This window comes from Hippocampus zosterae, chromosome 7 (assembly GCF_025434085.1).
Source record: "Hippocampus zosterae strain Florida chromosome 7, ASM2543408v3, whole genome shotgun sequence".
Lineage (NCBI taxonomy): Eukaryota > Metazoa > Chordata > Actinopteri > Syngnathiformes > Syngnathidae > Hippocampus > Hippocampus zosterae.
This window is the reverse complement of record NC_067457.1, coordinates 20,021,134-20,042,787: the sequence shown is the minus strand read 5'-3', so window position 1 is coordinate 20,042,787 and position 21,654 is coordinate 20,021,134. Positions and strand designations below refer to the sequence as shown.

General features: G+C 42.5%; 1 protein-coding gene and 1 long non-coding RNA gene across 3 annotated transcripts in view; one reads left to right on the top strand and one right to left on the bottom strand.

Annotated features, from left to right (window-relative positions):
- Positions 1–14,296, top strand: part of calcr (calcitonin receptor) — a 29,989-nt gene extending 15,693 nt beyond the window's left edge. For both annotated transcript variants that reach the window (XM_052069583.1, XM_052069584.1), the window contains exons 3-22: positions 512–653; positions 973–1,074; positions 1,572–1,657; positions 1,732–1,867; positions 1,955–2,065; positions 2,889–3,001; positions 3,503–3,575; positions 3,680–3,790; positions 3,919–4,031; positions 5,141–5,300; positions 5,416–5,526; positions 5,609–5,721; positions 6,585–6,676; positions 7,766–7,892; positions 10,002–10,155; positions 10,924–10,984; positions 11,096–11,162; positions 11,299–11,517; positions 11,605–11,646; positions 13,302–14,296. In XM_052069583.1, coding sequence (XP_051925543.1) covers positions 512–653; positions 973–1,074; positions 1,572–1,657; positions 1,732–1,867; positions 1,955–2,065; positions 2,889–3,001; positions 3,503–3,575; positions 3,680–3,790; positions 3,919–4,031; positions 5,141–5,300; positions 5,416–5,526; positions 5,609–5,721; positions 6,585–6,676; positions 7,766–7,892; positions 10,002–10,155; positions 10,924–10,984; positions 11,096–11,162; positions 11,299–11,517; positions 11,605–11,646; positions 13,302–13,520 — 2,352 coding nt within the window. In that variant the 3' untranslated portion in view covers positions 13,521–14,296. The remainder of the gene's footprint in view (positions 1–511; positions 654–972; positions 1,075–1,571; positions 1,658–1,731; positions 1,868–1,954; positions 2,066–2,888; positions 3,002–3,502; positions 3,576–3,679; positions 3,791–3,918; positions 4,032–5,140; positions 5,301–5,415; positions 5,527–5,608; positions 5,722–6,584; positions 6,677–7,765; positions 7,893–10,001; positions 10,156–10,923; positions 10,985–11,095; positions 11,163–11,298; positions 11,518–11,604; positions 11,647–13,301) is intronic.
- On the bottom strand, positions 10,099–16,530 carry LOC127603384 (uncharacterized). The gene is made up of 3 exons (XR_007963049.1): positions 16,348–16,530; positions 10,404–10,953; positions 10,099–10,249 (listed from the first exon to the last, which is right to left on the bottom strand). It is a non-coding gene; the product is annotated as an uncharacterized LOC127603384 (long non-coding RNA).
- Between the last annotated feature and the right edge of the window lie 5,124 nt (positions 16,531–21,654).

The following is a 21,654-nucleotide window of genomic DNA, read 5'->3' as shown; positions in this document are numbered from 1 at the left end:
CAAAGTCTTTACATTTCTGAACTATGAGGGAGAAAAGAAATGTTTGAGATGAGTTGTTGAAGAAGTTTTTGGGGTTTTTTTTTCTTCAGACTGAATTTTGCAAGTCACAACAAAATGCCCCCCCCGCCTTTTCAGTGAGCTCCATTATCAAAATCAGTCATACGCCCTGCAGGCTTTTTCATCTCTTGCTACCTCCAAATGCAAACAATGCAGGCCAAGATGAGAACCCTTTGAAGGAAAGTAGTTTCTTTGGCAAACATATTACAGATGAATGTCATCAATGGGGAATGATGAAAGTTTCAAAGCGGGGAAGTCCTTCAATCCGCTTTGAAACATCCCATTTGAGTCTTTAGACGACACAAGAACAAACATCATCTCATTACCATAGAGGTGTGAAATTGACACAGCTAGATAACATCATTACTGCTTTCATTTACGTATCGACACGGATCCTACGAGGACGTGCTTTCTTTCTGCTCGCTCTCACTACGGCTCCCTTTTGTCCCGACAGTGCAAGGTGTCGGCTGGCACCGAGTCCGCTCCGGGATCATCACTCACACCGAGAATGAGCAAAGAGAGATGGGAAGAGGCGAGACAAAGTCAATACAGATGTCTTAATGTGTCCAACAAAGACAGTCAGCAAAACAAAACCGGTGAGAGGCCCAAATGAACCGCTACGTCACGCTTAACCACTGTTGACTACTTTTACTGTTTTTTCGTTTGTAGTTTTTTTTTAACATTGCCATAATCAACATTTTAAAAAATCAATAAATTCCGACTTCAATGATTACACATGATAAGCAGGCCCCAATGGGCAACGAAAGCGACGATGTGGCCTGATGTGTCCAATGCCCCCCCCCCCCCACCACCACCACCGACACCCCACTCAAATGGCACTAGAAAGGGACCTGCTGACATGAGTGGAGTGCATTAACCACAGCTAAACCCTCAACTTTTTTTTTTTTTTTTTAGTGGGCACCTTCTGCGGAAAAATGTGGGATGGCTTTTTGTGCTGGGAAGAAGCACCAGCAGGTACATCTCGAACACAGAGATGTCCCAGTCACCATCCCGCCGGTAAGAATTTAAACATCGGTTCCAATAAACTGGAATTCATCCGATTGAGCTCCATTTCTCGACCAAGCAGCACAAATTTTGATGCGTTTTATTCTTTACTGTGATTTTTTTTAGCCCCTCCCTGTTGTTGGTTCTGTTCAAATACTTGAAACAAAGAATGTAGAATGCCGTTGAAGGTATTTCCAGCTTACTGTGGTTAGAATCACCTTTAGCCTCTTGACCCCCACCTCGGGAGAGTCCTTGAAGGCCCTCAACTTCCCCCAGAAGTCTATTTGGATAATCAACATCCTCATTGTCCGAAATTAATTGAAGGCGCGGAGGAAAGAAGGCCACTTTCCCCCAACAGTTTCTAAGAGTAGCCAAAGGCCGGCCGCTGATCTGTAAACTAACTTTGGACATGCTTCAGTTGGGGAAGCAACTGCAGTGGTCACGTTGCCGTTCATAAACGATTCAACGATGTCAGTAATCGCCCCGTTCTTATTTGTCTCAATTTGCAGGATACGTGACTAAATATTGCGACCAAAGGGGTAAATGGGTACAAACTGGATCCACTTGCCAAGAAGCCTCAAAGGACAGAACCAAGGTGCTTGCACACGAGTCGTTAGGGTTCAAACTGTGAAGATTTGCGAAAAACTATTTTCTTCTTTGTATCTGCAGGACATTGACAATGGTTTCAAGGACGTGAAAGATGAATCACCGATAGAACATACCAGAAACGTCCAGAAGAAAATACTTGAGAACAAAGAAAAATGCCTCAAGGAGATTGAACAAGCTTCACCTCGTAATGAAACAGGTACCGGTGATGGAATCGTCGCGTACGTAATCATGCAATCAATGTCTCCATAGTGGAGTTTTGACGTCAGTGCTCCGAATGCGACAGGATTGTTCTGCAGCCGTATTTGGGACGGTTGGCTTTGTTGGGGCGACACCCCGGCACGAACCTTTGCCACGCAGAAGTGCCCGGATTATTTTCTCAACTTTGAACCATCGGGTAAGCATTTGACGTTACATTTTACCGTATTTTTTCGGATTATTCGTCGCTCCCGATTATAAGTCGGAAAAAAACATCGCACTGGAGTATAAGTCGCATTTTGGGGAGAAATTTATTTGATAAAATCCAACACCAAAAACATAAATGTCATCTTGAAAGGCAATTTAAAATAAAACTAAAATAGAGAACAGTAGGCTTAATAAGTGTACGGTATACTAACGTTACATGACTGACATGCCTGGTAATATCAGTATATTATCAGTATATTAAGAGTTATTCAGATAACTTTAGCATTAATAACATGCTAACAAGTTTAAGGAACTATCAGTTTCACTCCAAATCACTAAATCCAATGAGATCTTCATCCTCGGTGTCACTTTTAAACAACTTCCTCAACTCGGGAGGTAGACAATGCGCCGCTTCCTCTTCGACGTCGCTTACGTCAGACTCATCGGCGATTTATCAACACAGGCCGAGAGCGCCCTCTTGTGGTTCAATGTGAAAATCTAACGTAAAATATAAAAAAAAGGTAGACGATGCGCCACTTCCTCTTTTACGTCGCTTACATCAGACTCATCGGTGATTTATCAACACAGGCCGAGAGCGCCCTCTTGTGGTTTAATGTGAAAATATAACGTGAAATGACAATCATGCGTTCATAATTTCAAGAGTATGAATCGCACCCCCGGCCAAACTATGAAAAAAAAAAACTGCGACTTATAGTCCGGAAAATACGGTAAATCTCGTCTTCATACTCAGAAACAGACGTCAATACGATGCCGCTATGAAATGTCTTGCGTTTCAACTTTATTTTCATCTTAAGGCATGGCAAGTAAATACTGCGGTGAGGACGGAGAGTGGTTTCGTCATCCGGAGAGCGACAGATTTTGGACCAACTACACCCTCTGCACGAGCAACGATGAGAAGACGACCAGGGTGATGTCTTGTTCATTTTATATCGTGGATTCGCTCAAGATCACCGCTGCTCATGCAAAACCAAGGTGTCACTGCACAACGTGTGAGGACAGGACACGGTTATAAAGCCCATTAAATGAGAGCGGCATGTACTTAGCGGTAGCAGGTCAAGGTCCATTTGGATTCTAAGCACGTAGCAGACAACTATTGTCGTGCAAAGACATTTTCCTTTCATTCCACAACAAATAATAGAGTAAAGTCTAATTTGAGGAAATGCAGCGTTTCCCGCCACCACGGTTAGACGAGGAAATTGATTTTTGTAATTTTTTTTTTTCATTGACTTTGACGTCATGTTTCCTGTCAGGGACAACAATGTTAAATCTAAGTGCCTTTGCTTTTATCTGCATGTTTACAGGGAGCTATTGATTCCCCGAGCTTTTTACATGAACAAAAATAGCCCCAGAGGAATTCATCATACTGTTTTTTTTTTAAAGACGTGTGCCTTTATTTTGAATCCAACAGAAGCACAAGTTACTTGAGAGTGAATACAAATGTCTCCTGAAAATGAGGCAAGACCCCGCCTTCAATGAATCGGGTAACGAGCTGCTGAAACGCTATCATTTAATGAGTCGTTGTCGTTTAATGAATGGGACACAAATTGCATTTTTGTTTTTTTTTGTTGTTTTTTTGCTGCTGCAGGACCGTACTGCAGTCGGAACTGGGATGGCTGGCTGTGCTGGGACGATACCGTCGCAGGAACCTACGCCACCCAGAATTGTCCAGATTACTTGTCGTATGCAGAACCCACAGGTCAGCAAAATGATTTTTTTTTGCACTGGCATTAAAAAAAAAATATATATATGCACAATTATTCACCCCCGTTTCCAAGGTTTCGGTACACAGTTGACATGTTTAATGCATCGCTGCGCTTTCTTTAGAAAAGGTGAGCAAGTACTGCGGAGAGGATGGGCAATGGTATCGCCACCCAGAGTCTAATATCACATGGACCAACTTTACACTCTGTGCCGTCGACATTCAGGAAAAGCTGGAGGTGATTTTTTTGGGGGGGGGGGGCTTGGGGGGGTGGTCGGATAAAAGACACCGACTCTCGTCCCAGCGGGCTTCATCAGTTCATGCAACAGGCTCGATAGGACAGCTCCAGCCAGAGCGTTTGTGTGGAAAGCAACGCATTAGATAGAGGCACACTCAAAACTACAAATGGCAGCACTCTTTGGGATGCGGTCGTTAAAGATGCGTTGAAAAGAAACTCTGCCAAGCGACAACCGTCATTTCGCTGGAATGAGACTCGTTAAATTTCCAATTGCTTGCAGAGGCACCTGAAGGCCAAAAGTGTCTATTGTGTTACTTATTCGAGGCTCAATTATGGAGTCTCTCTGCATATGATTGAAAGGACGGCATTGTATGTGGGAGACGGTTCGTGTCAACCTTAATGCAGATTGCCTCTCTCACTCATCTTTCAAACCATTTGTCAGCACGGAACAGCATCCAACAGATTGTTTGTTTTTTTTTCCTGGGTATTGGATGTCCAGTCTTTGTCTCAGGCTGCTAGCAGGTGTGAAGCGTACCAGACAATTTTGCTTTATAGTCTACTGGCATGAACTGAAACCTGCTCGGATGAGAGTCGAAACAGCTTCTAAGACACAGGTGTCAAAGTCGAGGCCCGGGGGCCAGATCTGGCCCGCCGCATCATTTGATGTGGCCCGCGAAAGCAAATCAAACATGTCGACTTCTATGATGCTTCCCAAAATTTGTGCCAACATTTCAAATTCTCAGATGGAATATCTATAAGAGAGCTATTGGAAGTTTTCTTGTTACCAAAACCCTCGTTACAGCAACTTATTTGAAAACAAAAAAATGTTATCCTTGACTTCTTCATATGGTTTTATAGTCACAACGGCCCTCCAAGGGAACCGGTAACTATAACGCGGCCAAGACAAAAATGAGTTTGACACCCCTGTTCCAAGACAATCGGAGCAGAGGAATCTATTTAATGACCCGAGCATGAAAAATGATCTGAATAAGCGCTTGCTACAAGTGGACAGCTTATCATGTTATCAGGTTACAGGGTGCGCGAAAGGTTTAGTTAATATTGATTGGACGATTGTAGCCTTTGTGTGTTAATATGTGTGACCACACAAGGGGGCGAGTGCACAGCTCTCGGGTGACACGGAGCAAGACTATGGTGACGAGGCCACTGTGGTGGACCCGGAGGAGCATGCCCTTGAGAGGAAGCAAATCCTCGACAGCCAGTACAAATGCTTCGAAAAAATGAAGAACGACCCTCCTTATAACAAATCAAGTAATGACTTCACTTTCTCTACACGTTGGTGGCCTATGAATTATCCTAAAATCAAGTTTGGGTCCCCCACCAACCCCCCCCCCCCCTCACCCCATCTCTCTCTTTGGTGAATCAGAAGTGTACTGCAGTCGCAACTGGGATGGCTGGTTGTGCTGGGGGGATACGCCGGCAGGAACCTACGCGTCTCAAAACTGCCCCGATTATTTTGTTGACTTTGACCCTACAGGTAAGCGGTATGTCAGTTTCGGTAATTGTCAGAGTAAGTTTGGATGGAAAAATCCATACATTGTGTGTACTTGGATGTGCAGAAAAGGCAACCAAGTACTGTGGGGATGATGGGCAGTGGTTTCGCCACCCTGACACCAACAGAACCTGGTCAAACTATATACCCTGCAATGAAAACACCAAAGCAAAGTTGAAGGTAACACTGATATTGTGAACAATTTGCAAAGATTGTTTTTGTGATCATATCTCAGTTACTTCAATTGCACTTTTAGTATTTTTTCCCCTCTGACGTTTTACAGCACACGTTTGAAAACAGATCGGCACTTTGTACTGCTTTGTTAAAATAGGATCCATTTATCCTTTCTTTTTTAACCTCAGGTGATCATGGTAACGAAAAACAAAAAAACGGTCAACAGCGATTCAGATCTTAATCACTTGAGTCAGATCCGCGGAGACACGTGAATCGGGGACCATTAACGACAGTGATGCGACAGATTCAGAAAAGCACAATATTTCCCAGCCGGGGTCTTATTTTGGAGAATTTGTTGATGTTGTCAGCTACAAGAATGATTTGTGGGAAACGTGCTGTGTTTTCTGGCAGGATTTAAAAAAACAACCCCCCCCCCCCCCTCCATAAAAACCTAAGTGTTAGCGTTCCCAAACTATCCATCTAATCTGAAAAGAATTCCCAAGTCAGATGTCTTTTTTTCTTCAGCCACCTAATTTAAAGCGAAAGCCAATAAGCAATTTTTTTTTCTTTTGTTTGTCGCGTCAGGACACAAGCAAAGCTAAGGAAATTAATTTTGACAGCATCAACGCTCGTTAGGAAAATGAAGGCCACACTAAATAAAATGACATTGAAGGTCGCTTTTTATTTCAGCGGCAAACGTGTCACAGTAAATTATTTTAAAATATGGAGGTCTGTCGATGAGACCCCCTCCCCCCCCTTTACATTGCTACAGTTGGGTTGTCTGAAAACGACGACCAAAAGCGATTTGCGCATTTCGTCCATCTTTTCCGAATATTCAATCTCATTTGTTTTGTGTCGTTTGCTTCCAGTCGGCGTACATCCTGTTTTACATGGCGATTGTGGGTCACGCCCTATCCATAGCCTCCCTGCTCATCTCTTTGGCCATCTTCTTCTACTTCAGGTACTGCAACTTCCCTGACCTCCCTTTTTTAATATCACATCTGTACCGACAGGCGCGACATTTATCGAGACAAAATTTGTCATCGCGCCGAGATGATAATCAGAGCTTTGATCTCAGACGCTAGCTCGCTCGCTTCGTGGCTTTTCCTCACAAGGATGCGACTTCTTTTGCCGCCCGTGTCTTTTATATTCATGTAGATTATGTTTCATTGATGTCTCACGGAAAAGGTTGGCGATTGTTAATTTTAGCCGACCCAAATCACATGCCGCTTTACTGGCGGCACTTCATTTTATCTAGCTACTTCATTTCGTGGCCACCGGGGTTTGCTTTGGTTGTTCAATACATCCGTAATAGCTCTCCATTGGCCCGACTATTATTGAACTCTGTGCTTGTAAACCGCTTGTTGCCATTTTTAAAAGCGGGGGGCGGGGGAGATGTGGAGTCTGGATCTCACCCGACGCCCTCGCCGTGCTGCAAAACTTTCAAAACCATCCTTCATATCCGAGTCAGAAGGAGGACCGCGGTTCGTCGGGAAAATGAATCAACCTGACAAGTTGGATCCGGGCCCCGTTTCTGCTTTCATCTAACTTCAGCTTTTCTTTAGAGCAGATTCCTTTCAAGTATAAGGGGGTGGATGAGAGGATCCAGATGTGAGGCTTAGATGGGAATGCGCCGGGCGGCTGAAGCCGCGTTGGGTTTGCCAAACGCGTAACATCGTCAATGTCGGGTGTCTTCGGTAGACATTTTGTCACAAGGCGCACAACCACCCCTCTCTTTACATGCTTCCCAAAGATAGACATAAATATCCAAAAATGTGCAGGTTCAATACAAAAAAAAAACAAGGCTGTTAACTCATTCACTCCCAAAGACGTTTTTAAACGTCTTTTCAGACTTGGTCTAGAATTGGCTGGTGCTTGAATGAGTTCATTTGGACCGGTGGCATCGGTTCTTGTTCAAATGACAACATCTCTCGGCTTTGGGTTCGGATCAGATTGCATCGCTGTCGTGGTATTCGCTGGCAACTGCATAACAGCGTTTCTTAAATGTCATCACGCTCACCTATCGGCCCCCAATCGTTTCATCACGGAGGAGTCTGAGCTGCCAAAGGATCACGCTGCACAAGAACCTTTTCTGCTCCTACGTGCTCAATTCCGCCCTGACCATCATCTACCTCGTCACCGTCGTCAATAACCCTAAAGTAGTGGGCCGAAATCCTGTGAGTATCAACCGTGTATCGAATCTTGTCGGGCAGCACAATGAAATGTTTGCGCTGGCACGTTTCCAACAGTACCGTTTCAACACACGGACGCCATTGTCTATAAGGAAGATTATTTCCACCGTGGGAAATTAGGCGCAACGTTATTTATTATTCATGCTCGAAAGAAAAATGATGTGATAAAATTCATCCGTCCATTTTCTGGATTGCCAGTCCTCATTACCGTGGCGGTCGTGGGTAACTGGAGCTTATCCCAGAGCATTTTAGGCAAAGAAAGGAGAGGGGAGGGCTGGACTGGTTTCTAGCCAATCCTCAGCACGCAACCATTCACACTTGCACTCGCGACAATGGGCAATTTGGAGTCTCTGGCATTGAAACAGGGGTGTGTAGACTTTTGCAAATGCAAATGATCGAAATTGTATATGTTCGGGGAAAATAATATGATGATACGGTAGCAGAGTGGTTGGTCTATATTTGCAATTCTGACTTATTTCTCGCCTCCATAGGTTGATATTTTTGGCTGCGTATCATTGGGCTCTTTTTTTTTTTTTTGTGGAAAATCCCTGGATACTTGAGTTATTCAAATCTCCAAAATCGTCTGAGTACTTGCTGATAAATCTGTCTCGCAGGAATGCCTCACGAGCATGGCAGAACATAAATAAACCTTTTAGGAATTAATCCTGTTTGGAATAAGTAAAAAATGTTCGTCGGCTCGGCAAATCATCTTCCCTTTTCTTTTTCCCGCCATCGCAAACAGAAACACATTTTTAATGGCTTTTGTAGTAGTTCATAATATTAACAATTAAAATCATGAATACAGTCATAGTAAAACTCTGTCCAAGACTTGAATTAAGTTGGGAGAAAGAAGTCGGCAGGGAGGAATGGGATTTTTTGGGAGTTGAATCTCAGCCACCGTGCCGCCCTTAGCACAGAATTTTTGGCCGGACAAAAGACAAACGACCTGACATCTGGGTTTGATACAAAAACCTGCTGCTGCAATGTCATCGTATCTTTCGTCGCAATGTTTTTTTTTTCTAAAAATACTGGAAGCACTGCGGAAGGCCGAGCAGCGGTTCAAAAACCTCTTTGCCATTATTCAAAAGCGTTGAATCTCGGTTTTCAAGAGGAATCATTCGACGCAATCACTCGCAGCCTTTTGAGAGACTCCGACAAACCCGTTTGCATTTACAAACTACCGTCAAATATCGAAATGAGTCCGGCTGCTTTCTCTGCTTGCGGCTTAGAACGACTGATTTACAGCTGCACACCTCCCCCCCCCCTCACTTTGCCACGAGAGAACCTTTCGCATTTTCCAAGCGGTCGGGACTCCGAGGAGAGCAGAGCTACATGATCCACAGCGGCTTGATTTGCAAAGCAGAACATTGTCTGCGGCTCAAGAAAAATCGTGCTCATCTGCAATTCCACAAGCTTCCCCGAAGGGAATATCTACATTCTGTTTGGAGGCCACAGAAATGTGATTATGTGAGGAGGACATTTGTGTAAAAGGGTAGAGCAGGGCGAGTTATAGACAAGGAGACGTGCTATTAATTGCGTTGTCAGCAAGGCAACATTCGCCTTTACTCAAAGCGGACCGCGCAAACCGTCCACCTTGTGTTTGGCTTATCCTTACTGGCGTCTTGGGTGAGCAGGTGAGAAGTGAAAAATATGTTTATGGCACATGCACAAAGGCGTTTCTAATATTTGGGTTTTACCCGAGGCGCCAGCCATAAAAAAAAAAAAAAATTAAAGCACCACTACACTTTCTGGCTCACTTCTACTGAAGTCATACACACTGCATAGGAAAACTCTACACACCCCTTTTCAACTGCCAGGTTTTTGTGATGCAAGGGACATTCCACCATTTTTTTTTCTTCCAACAATGTGACCTATAAACTGGACATCTCAACTGGAGGAAAAAAAAAATAAAAATTAGATCGTGCAAAAACAAACTTGATGCGTTAAGGCCTCATCAAACCAGGTTTGAACTTTTTGGCCATAAAACCCACAACACGTGGGATAAGCAGCATTGAGAAAAAAAAGTCAATGAATGTTGAAAGTGAACTACCTGATAAAATGCTTTATATGTCCCTGTGTGGGCCATCTTTGCAGGTAGGCTGCAAGGTGTTGCACTTCTTCCACATGTACATGCTGAGTTGCAATTATTTCTGGATGCTCTGTGAAGGAATCTACCTGCACACGCTCATCGTGGTGGCTGTTTTTGCAGAGGAGCAGCATTTGCACTGGTACTACCTTCTCGGCTGGGGTGAGTCGGCATCCGTGCCTTTCGGGCAACCTCCTATTGTGATTTCATTTGACAAACGCCGCTCAAAACAAACAAAACAAGTTTTCGGGATCGGCTCGCGGTTTCAACTGCGTGGTGAACAGTGGAACCTCTGAGGTCAAAAGTCCGATTTGGAAAGTTTTGCTCGACTTTTAAACTGCCGAGAACTTGTAAAAATCAATTCATTTTTGAATAACAGGCTCACACTATCATTTATGATCATCGTGAACTGAATACGGGGAAAAAAAGCAGCTCAGGTTCTAATTTGCAAAGAAAAATGCTAAATTAGAAAAAAAAAACCCTGTCATTTCTTTGCAGTTGTAAAACCCATTCTGCTTTAATTATAACCTCATGAACTTTTGTTTTAATTCGAGGGAGAGCAAGTAGACATTTGTCCTCTCACTCTCTGATATTGTATTATTTGATGGTGTGAGGTTTTTTTTAATTGTATCTATTTATCGTCCAACTGCGTTGCCCTTTCTGCGCTCCACGACCCGGTTTACATTTTCCCTTGCGAGAACGATCGCAGCAAAGTGTGTCGCGCCACAGTGTTTGGAACATGAAAAATAGAAACAAGCTTGAATGGCTTTTTCAGGGCTGCTTCATATTTTTTTTTTTTCGCATGCATACAAAGACAATTCTTTAACTCCATCGAGTTGATCTATGAAAGGCGCGTACTTTACTGTGGCTTTGATGACAGAAGCGTTTCACTTGAGCCGTCATTTGCCTCCCATCTTTTCATTCTCCAAGGTTTCCCACTCGTGCCTGCATCCATCCATGCTGTAGCGAGAACAACATTTTTTAATGACAAGTGAGTACCAAACCTGTCAACGAATATATACACGCTTGGTAATTTTTTTTTCTTCGTGTATGCTTTGGACTTCAGACTGCACTGAGGTTATTTTTTTTTAACTCTCTGTAGCTGCTGGATGAGCGTGGAAACACATTTGCTTTATGCAGTCCATGGTCCTATAGTGGCAGCGCTCCTTGTAAGTCTCCTCTGTTCTATTTATAGCCCCGGGTGGCACTACATTGACAAAGAAATGCATGCTGGCTTCATGTGACAGTATTGATTTGCATTTTGCGAGTTCCCACAAATACTCCGAATGTTCTCTTCTTTTGCAGGTGAATCTCTTCTTCTTGCTCAACATCATCAGACTGCTGGTCACCAAGCTGAGAGACACACACTGTGCTGAGTCCAACATGTACATGAAGGCTGTGAGAGCCACGCTGATCCTGGTGCCCCTTCTGGGAATCCAATTTGTCATTTTTCCCTGGAGGCCGGAGAACAGGCTGGCGGGAGAGGTCTATGAGTACATCATGCACATTCTCATGCACTACCAGGTACGTAGACCTCTTAGGGCGCAAAGGCGCTTTTGATCCTTTTCGGCTACTTGTGCTGTAAAATATTTCATTGCGATTGTTTTGAAGGGCTTACTGGTGGCAACGATATTCTGCTTCTTCAATGGCGAGGTGAGTGATATTCATCAATTGCGGTATTTAAGACTTCCATTAGCATAGTACTTCAATATAATGAAGCCATTTAATTTTTATTTTTTAAACTATCGTCCACTAAAATTTTTTATTAGGAACGTGTATCCCCCCCCCCTCCCCCCCAGTTTTGTTGGAAAAGTTCATGGAGGCAGGTAATAAGTCAGGAGTACAGGTTGTTCTGTTTTGTATTCAGCAAATGAGCACTTAAAACAGCCAAGCGGCCGCCGGAGATCATTCGAGAGACGAAATGGACAAATTACAGCCTTCTGCTGAATAATCTTTCGTCTCAACATTCCCACCTCACTTCATTAACCTGCGCAAGTCACAATGACGCCAGAAATCATTTCCAACGGCAACAAGATAGCAGTGCTGGCAATGCTAAGCTAGCATTAGCACTGTAAACAAGCAGTTGTTGGAAACATTTTTTTAGCACGGCTTTCTCATAACGGAGTGTTACCATAACGCTTGAATGTTATTGGTTTCAAGCTTTATTTGTTGTTGAAGGTCCAATCAATTAAATAATCCAAAAGAGGTCATAAATGGACAAGTCGTGAGAACACAACGCAACAAAACGGTCAATGTTCCATTATCGAGAACGAGGCAGGGGAGAGGTGCAGATTGGAGTACTCGGCATGTGCAATTAAAACACAAAGTGGATGTGCTCTTGTCTGAAATGAAGTCAGGTTCCCATCTTCTCGAATGCTCAAAAACGGCTCGTACAAACCACGTTTGAGAGACGCGCATCGAGAGAGTCCACCTGAAAGGAGGGCGATCTAACACACCGTCACCATGGGATCAAAGTGTTTGTTTGGATTAACTGATCAGTTGCAGTGCCTTAATAAGGACATGGGTTTTTGGGGTTGTGTTCTATTCGCCAGCCCCCCCAAAAAAACTGCGCGACCAGCATTATGCCCACAATGGCGCCTTTGTAGCGCGAGGTCAATGAGACAAATAGCGTTCGCGCTGTCTTTGTGATGCCAAAAACAATGCTCTACATGGACGTCCTCGCCGCGCTCTTGGCTCATTTTGACAATTAGTTTGGTCATTTTTATGATTGTGCCTTTTTTTTTTTTTTGCTTGAGTGTGTTCATGCATCCTCAGAAAATGAGAGCATTATGAGAGTCTCGCAGGGAGCATAAGAAGAAGCGGTTTGCGCATTCCGACTGTATATTATGAAGGATCTCGATTGCTTTGAATGAGCACAAGAGCAAGGAAACGTTTTGGTTTTATTTGAATCGTATTTTAATTCTGAAATGACTTTGCGACACTGGTTTGTGGTTACTATTCAATGAATGAATGTTTGGCATGTTTTATTCAGAAAGGGCCCCTGGTGACTCGCGTGATTTGATCCGTGCTTCGTCCAGTCCCTCAGCTAGTTGCCGTTTGCCCTGGGTGACCCTACCCAGGGGCATCCGCCCCCACCCCCCCGACAACATATTAAAATATTCCATGAGACCCCAAGTTATGGCTCACAGATAACCAGAATAACCGTGTTGATCAAATTCAATCCGCGGATTATTTTCTAATGGAGAAAAGCGGAATATGGATTGCGAACAGATTTTGAGAAATGCTCTGAGGAATGTTCCGTTTTGTTGCATCCGTATTGTTCAAATCAAGTCCGCGCCTGTGTGCAGGTGCAAGCTGCTCTGAAGAGACAGTGGATCCAGTATAAGACCGAGTGGGGTCAGAGGCGAAAGGACCACTGCTCGATGCGCTCCACGTCGTACACGGCCACCTCCATTTCAGAGGTCCCTCCCTTTATGTACCACCAAGACGGCAACAGCGAACACTTGAATGGGCGCCACTTGGACGACTCTGAACTGGTGGCGCTGAAAATGGGCGAGATCCCCTGAGCGGTACAAGACGGCAATCTTGTAGCGTTTGACGACAAACGCTACAAGGTTGAGACTGAATCTGGGAGGTTCAAATCGGGGCTGACAAAGGGGAGAGAGTCACTTCGATCACTTTGTTGCAGCTGCTTAGTGACAATGCCCGGTGGCTTTGAGACTTTCCACGAGTCAACTTTATCGCGCTAGCGGCAAGGAGAAACGACTGTGACGACAATGTAATCTGTAAGCGTCGATGTGATGATGACACAGTGATGATGACTGCGGTGATCAGCAACCGCAATTGATTGACACAATCCTTTTTTATTCTCACCGAATACACCAAAGGGTAGACGATGCAGGTCAAAAACTAGATGGGGACGTTCTGTGCCCGAGTGAGTGCAGATGTGGTACCCTACCCATCTCTCTCTCTCACACACACACACACACACACACACACACACACACACACGCACACACAGTGGATCTAAAAAAAAAAAATCTACAGACCCTCGAAATGCCATTTTTTGTGATATTAAAAAAAATGACTCCAAGTTCAATCTATTCAAAACATTTCTCCTCAATGGTGACCTATAACTTGTGTAATTCATTTTTTTATCTTCAAAATAAAAAGCCACTGAAATCTTGTGTTTGCACAACCTATTTAAAAAAAAAAGAAAGTTTGGATTTATCTTGGAATTCCAACAAGGGTGTGTGCACTTTATTTGTATCCACTGTGCACACATGACAAACAGTAACAATATACCAGCACCACCACACTGGTTACGTGCCACGAAATGTTACCAAGTATCAATGTTTGCGCCTCTGGAATTGTGTACATAGAAATCCTTTAAAATGCATATTTTGTTTTCCGTGAATATTTTATCATCATGACCAAGTGTAGTGCGCCATGACTGCTTTGCCGATGCTCAACATCACAGGACTGAGAAGCAAGAGGAAGCTCACTGTGCAAAAAGCAGGTGTAAAAGATATAAATATGCTGTCCTCCAAAAGAACTGGCACAGTGAGGCCAATATTTGGAGTACGCCGAGCACGTAATCATCAGTCACTCTATTTTCTTGGTTCCAACACTTTTTCTCTACTGAGTGTTTTGTGGGGAGGGTTTTGCCCACCCCGTTACCAGAATCAGACTACAGACTGTCAACAAAATCAAAAATTATGGAGAGGAAGCACTTGGTTTAACCAGCAGTAAAAAGTTCAAATGAAATATATCCATATGGATGAAAAAGATTTACCAATATTCACTTATGTCTTTTTTGCAGATTAGAAAGAAGTGACAATCAATCTTCGCGAATGATGTTCATTCTGTGATAATAATGTTCAATGCATTCACTAAAGTATTGATTTTAGTGTATTTCTCACGCATTTTTTTTTGTGGTAAATCAGGAACTGTCCGAGGCGAGAGCTGTGGACATTATCTGTGTTTGTGGAAGTTAGCGCGCTTTTTAGTGAAGCCAAAACGTAACACACCATATGATTTCTGCACTGTGATCCCCACTTTGGTGAATTCCTGTGGTTCATTTCGTCTCCTTGTCTCTCTTGGCTTCGACTGACATCATTGAAAATGCGATGTTTATTAAAAAAAAAAAATCTATTTCGCAAAAGCTTGACTGAGTGATGTTTTTCCATCCCGTGTATTATATACTGTATACAGTAATATAATATATATAATAATAAATTATATTTTCTACATGTAATAAATGAAAAATCCATTCCACCCCCCAAAAATGCATCGGCTGTTACAAAATACGAACACCGGATAATGTAATTTTTTTAAAGCATTGTCACAAATAAATCAAACGTAAAGATTGAAACTTGCATTATGATTAATTACAGATTTTTCAGATGGCCATCGGGAGCGATATAATGCAGTCATCCTAACTTCTGTAAGTGACTCAAAGAGCTGGATTATCAAATCCTTTTTCACAGAGGATAAAGAATATATGCCATTTTTCAGCGTGTCACTGTGGCTTTGTGTTCAAATATCCATTGCCTACCACCAAGTGTATGCTATCCTTTCACCTGCCCAGAGTTAGATCGAGCTAGCTCAATGCTACCATATGATGGTGGCATTTTCCATTACGTGTTAGCATTAAGCTATCGGAGTTCCAGGCCAAGTTATGTGGCCGTTTTAAATACATCGTCTGTAATTTCCTTTATCTTATGTTGAGTATAACATAAAATTTCCAACAGATTTGGTCGCCATGTGCGAAAGTACTGCTCGTTTGGGGGGGTGGAGTCAGGTCACTCATGTCTCAAAGCGCCACTGTATCTCATTACAGTACTTATACTTTGTGATCCAACCTCTTTGATACGAAAGACTCCTTTCATACCATCAGCGCCGGCATCTGACGGCTAAAGCAGGTCAGAATTGAATTCCTTTTGAACACCTCAAGTCACATTTATCGTACTCTAGTTGCCACATTCATTTCTTTCATGCCAATAATTTCTGCCTTGCTAGAGACGCTAGTGTAAAATATGCAATTTCAGGCTCTGCTGCATCCTCATAACGCCGCCAAAAGAAGACGACGCACCGTCCTCCTTTGAATTCATTCATTGGTGCTATGAGCTTGATGAGGTGCTGGTGATGATGATGATGATAATGATAATGATCAAGTTTGACGCCTGTGGAGCTGCATTCTCATTCCTTTGATAAATATTGTCTCTTAACTCTCACCACAACAATAAAATAACCGGAGCAGATCTGATATCATCAACTTCAAGTCAAATTGTATGCAAAGTGTGCTTAAGAGGGCTTAGGAGGGGGACCTGTGCTACAATGAGGACACAATGAGAAAGAAATCTTCATAATTGCACACACACACACACATACCCCCTTCATCATGTTTTCCTGCTCAAGACGGACGGATGAATGGAATCGCATTCTGCTGGAAGTCACAGCTTGGAATGGCCCCTATGTTGTTGCGAGGTGGATTTTTGAAACGTCAGGGAAAGGCGAGCCTTTGATTTGGTCTGGAATTTGACGGAGCCTCCTGATGGCTTGAGTGTGGCAGCAACCTGCAGAAAATTGTCAATGAGTCATCTTGAGTGGGCAAAATAAGAGCTTTGAAACAAGAGGTGGGAAAAAAAAAAGAACACGACCATGCAGTGGCGTGTTTGCCTCCTCCACGCCGTCTAACTATTGTAATCAATAGAAATATTTGGAGGAATTGATTGTTTTTGGCATAGTGTGATAGAGATCTAATAAGCAAGCAAAATGAAAAGAAATATATTAATATTGGCAGGAAATCATCTTCTGGGTGCATAATTTGTGCCAACAAGCTTTCGCAATATACCGCGAACCGAATTAGATGCTGGATGGCCAAGAACTGAAATGAGGAAAGAGCACAAATGAGTTTATTGGGTATCAAGTTTGCGTCTTATGCACACTAAAATGGTAGACTTATGTGTCGATAATAAATTTGCAGATATGGGATACATACACCAACAGTTTGGGGTTGTTTTTTTTCGAATGGGCTTCCATACATCATCATATGGCCGCCTGCGTAATGCGAGACACGAGTTCCCGTGCTGTACTCGGTGCGACCGCTTCAAAGACAAGAAAATCAAACCGTCCAAATCTTTCCTCACTCTAATCTGCAGCACAGCCGCCATCTGCTTGCGACAGATAGGCCGACTGAGTGTGATCTTAACAATAGTGGCAGGATGCATTTATGCACAGGCCTCAGACGACAAGCGTATGAAGAGCATTTCCGTCGATGAATAATCAGTTGTTGCGCTGCGAGCTCACTCATGAATGTTGCCTGAATTCATTTCTTGGTGCCAAAAGGACAAATCGACCAGGCATATGACAATTGATACTTTCCACTGGATGTTTGAATTGTACTTGATCCCACAAGTCTGCAAACGGCGGCGGAGGTTGCATCATAAAATAACTCCTCCTTCAGCATTATGTGGCAATACTCATTAATAATAAACCTAAATGAGCATTGGGTGTGCAAGCCCGCTTTGATGTATGATTGGAAGACAACGTTCCCTGTATGCTCATTATTTAAAGCTTGATATTATGAACATATTACGATGACTGGAAGGAGAGCGTGGGATTTGCCATATCCTTCTGATTCTACGAGACAGCAGACGAATGACACACCCGAGGCATTCTCAGTCCCCAAGTGAATGTGACAGAAATGAAGAAAAAGGAGTGTTTATCAAATTGTGAGTTTTCTCCCAACCGTCTATGTTTTTTTTCGGGAGGGGGGGGGGGTTAGTATGTTTTGTTTATTTCAGGAATAGTTGTATAAAAAAATATTCAGGCAAAAGGCCGAATATAATTATCATATCTTTTCTATTATATATATATATATATATATATATATATACTGTACATACATATGATGAATGACGTATTTAAAAAAAAAAAACAATAAAACATGCTACAAAATTGTCTATTTGATTGACATGGACAGAGTTAAGCCACATGGGCAAAAGGCATAATGGCTACTTGTTCTCTAGATTGCTGTCGAGCGATAAAATATGGATTTTTATTAATCAAAGCCAAACGTCCTTTCTGAACTGAGACGAAAGCAGCAAAATCAATATTAGCTAAGCATAACAAAAGTTACTTTTCATCTAATAGAATCAAGAATCATCTTGTAATGTCATGACATACGCATATGATTTTTTGTGCGCTTGGGGCAGTTCGAGATGTTTCGCCCAGCCGTGGGTGCCCGGGGATTTGGGGGGTCTGTTAGCACTGGCCAAATTGGATGGGGGTTTTTTTTTTTTTGGTTTTGTTTTTTGCCCACATTCTACCAAAGGTTAATGACTTGAACTGGGATGCTGATGGTGGCAGCAGCTATTTAGTGCCATTAGTGTTCATGATACTAGGAAGAAAGATCAAGATAAATCTTTTGTTAGTGTGTAGCAACGCTCCATAGCAGCTCCTTGAAGATAAATTGCAAGAAACTAACTTTAGATTAAAAAGAAACTGGGATAATGTACATCATTTATCATGCATTTCACTGTACGCTGTTTACACTTTACAATACTTGGAAGTTGAACGCGAGTTACACTCAATGCTGTAACAGGACTGCTTTCACTGTCATTTATTTTATTTTTGTTTTGTTTTTCTTAATGAAATACTCATTATTGATTAAGATAAACATTGCAGTTGATGATGAGGAGGAATGACTGCAGCTGAGAAAACCAGTAAGCCCGGAGCATCAAAAACCAGTAAGCCCGGGGCATCAATTTGTTTCTCACAGAGAGTGAACTGTGTAGTTTCTTGCTGACCTCGTGTACTGAGCTGCACCAAAGGCTGTCACCATCCAAAATAATAAGTTTCGATAAATGGAAATTGATTTATGTTTTTTTTTAGACAGTTGGCCAGAGAGACCCTGTCACTAATCAGACTCGTAGCTCACTAAAATGAATATCATGTAAAAAGCCATTAAGGGGAGTTTATGGCACCTCTCAGCATTCACACAATAAATACATTTAGTTTGCAAAAAGATGAAGGTTAAAAGAACCAAGACCAAACGAATGAAATGCACGTCGACCCGGTTTTCTAAAGTGATACCTGCCTTTTGTTCAATTGTCAAACAAGTCCCCTCCAGGCTGGAATTGTTTCAAGTGTCTCGTCCCCCCCAGGTTATTTACTACTATTTCGTATTCCTACTTTATACAGAGATGCTAAATGTCCTAAATTCAGTCTTGTGCGTCGTGTTTTGGTCCTCTTTTACGGCAGCAGCAAACAGGTGTTCCTAATCAAATGTGGCATGTGTGGCAGTAGCACGAACGCCAATACCGATAATTGCACCCGCTGTGCCCCTCGTTCCAGTCAAGACTGCGAGAACGTCGGATGTCCCAGCTCTGTGGTCTGCAGTCCCGACCCTTTTGCGCCATTGATTTAATTTACACTTGGTGGAACAGGCATCCACGACGCCTCCGAACAAAGTTATATTACCCACAATGGAACAAAAATCACAGGAAATTGAAAAGTTGAAATATGTATTTTTCAAGAATAAATATGGAATAATGTATATTTTACATTTGTACCTAGATGTTTTTTTCACCATCGATTTTGAAACACACCTACGTAATTTAAAATGTGCTTATTTTGGTCGTAGTGTATTGCCGTATTTGTTAACCTTGCGCCTGAGATCGCGCAGTGGTCGTAAATACTGAAGTACAAATAATGGAGCCATAGCTCACATGGACTGCAATGTTGAGCCCGAGTTACCGAGCCCGAGTTTTTCCTTTACTACTACGTGACTGAAGTGTTAATCGAAGCACAATAGCCAGAACTATAACCGGTGCCGCCATGTTTGATGATACACGGGGCGTAAATCGATTACGTCATACGCATTGTCCAATTCTGCCGTTTTTGTATGCCTGTCACCACTCGAACGAATACACAATCACATTTACCAGAAAGCTGAACTAACAATATTCATAGTCATGTATTATCAATTCATTACCCACTGATCAATCTTATTGTGGAGTTTTTGCCTGTTCTCTTTATACCCATGTCTGTATTATACTGCCTCCATGTAGCCAACATGGATTCAAGCTTCCTTCAACGGTAATACTGGAGAGCATGGCTGGCCTTGCCATGATAATGCGTACAACATGCACACATATGATAAAAACAATATGAGATGACTCTGAATAAAATGGTGTGTGAAATATTTGGTCTATATGGTAATTCTGGCAGTGAAGCACCTTTTCCACACATGATGAGATTTGGTACACGACCTTAGAGTTTAGTATATGATGATGTATTGCTTTCATTACATTGCCATCTGCTAGAAATACAATTACTTCTCGGTCACTCTGAGGTTTCACTTCTCTGTAATTCCCAATTTAAGTACAGGTATATGATTTTTTAAAAATAATAAATGTGAGAGTGATTTTGTCTTTCCAATTTTGGCTGGTGACCAATCCTGGGTCCACCCAGCCTCTCGCCCAAAGTCGACAGCTCACTTGTGAACCCAGTCAGGACAAGCATGAAAGAAAATAGGTGGCTGAATGAGGACACAAATGAGCGGCGCAGCTATTTGTTGCCTCTATTATTCTGTTTGCAATGAGGATTAAGAGGTCAGGACATTGATTATCATGCATTAGTGGTGAAGAATTTCTTGTTTTGTTTAGAGGCCTAATAGAGCGATTCATATTCACCTACGTGAGTTTTACTCGCTCTTGCCTTCATTCACAGATGTGAGTCATGTGTTTATTAAGTTTTTAAAAATGGTTGGAGCTCCAAATTTAGGCTGTTGAGAAAGTGAGGAAGACTTCATTACATACACATACAGAATCTAATAAAACCGTTTCAAAAAGCTACTGTATACCAAATTAAGCACATAAAATGATGATCGACATCATGTAGAGGATATTACGATGGACCAAATATGTTGCTTATGATTTATATAAGTAAAGAAAAAAGTTTAAAGGTGGGGAAAAACTCCCTATTAACCATTAACATTTCTTATCCAGTTGAACCTGAATTGTTTACTCACGTTGTCAGCATCGAGTGCAGCGCCGACGTTCAAGCGCTCTCACCACTCTGCTCGTGTCATGGCGCAGACAACATTTATTCCGCCCTACCTCAGGTAGTCAGGCAGCAAATTAGCAGTGGCTGCTTGCTGGAACAACGATCTCGAGGCGCTGTTTTCACAGTTGAAGCAGCACATCCAATTAGCTGTCTTCATCTCTGATGCCAGTCTACAAGATAGGGAAATACCGGCGTTTAGATATTTAAATACAGATAAATAACAATGTTGATTTCATTAACCAGAGCTGTGTCTGTGTCTAACTTGAACTTGTGTACGAGACACTATACATCATTTTTTCACTCTCAACAGCTTGTTTAATGGCTTCAGTTAGTATAAAGGTCATATATTCACATTTAACAGGCCATAGAGTTAAACCAATAAGATGAAACGCTGTGCGAGGTCCATCCACAGAGGCATGCGCATGCTATTTGGTGACACTTGGAGGCCTAACCTGGTCCACCACATCTTTTTTTTTTAATGGCACACAAAAGCAAATTGAGTTTTGGCAGAAAATCTGGACCAAAATGGCCCATTTGTGACGTGCGGAATAATACATGTGGATGCCAGAGTGTAAATAAAAAAAACAAACTCCCAGATAGCGAACAAGCTGGATGCGTTATTGCTGC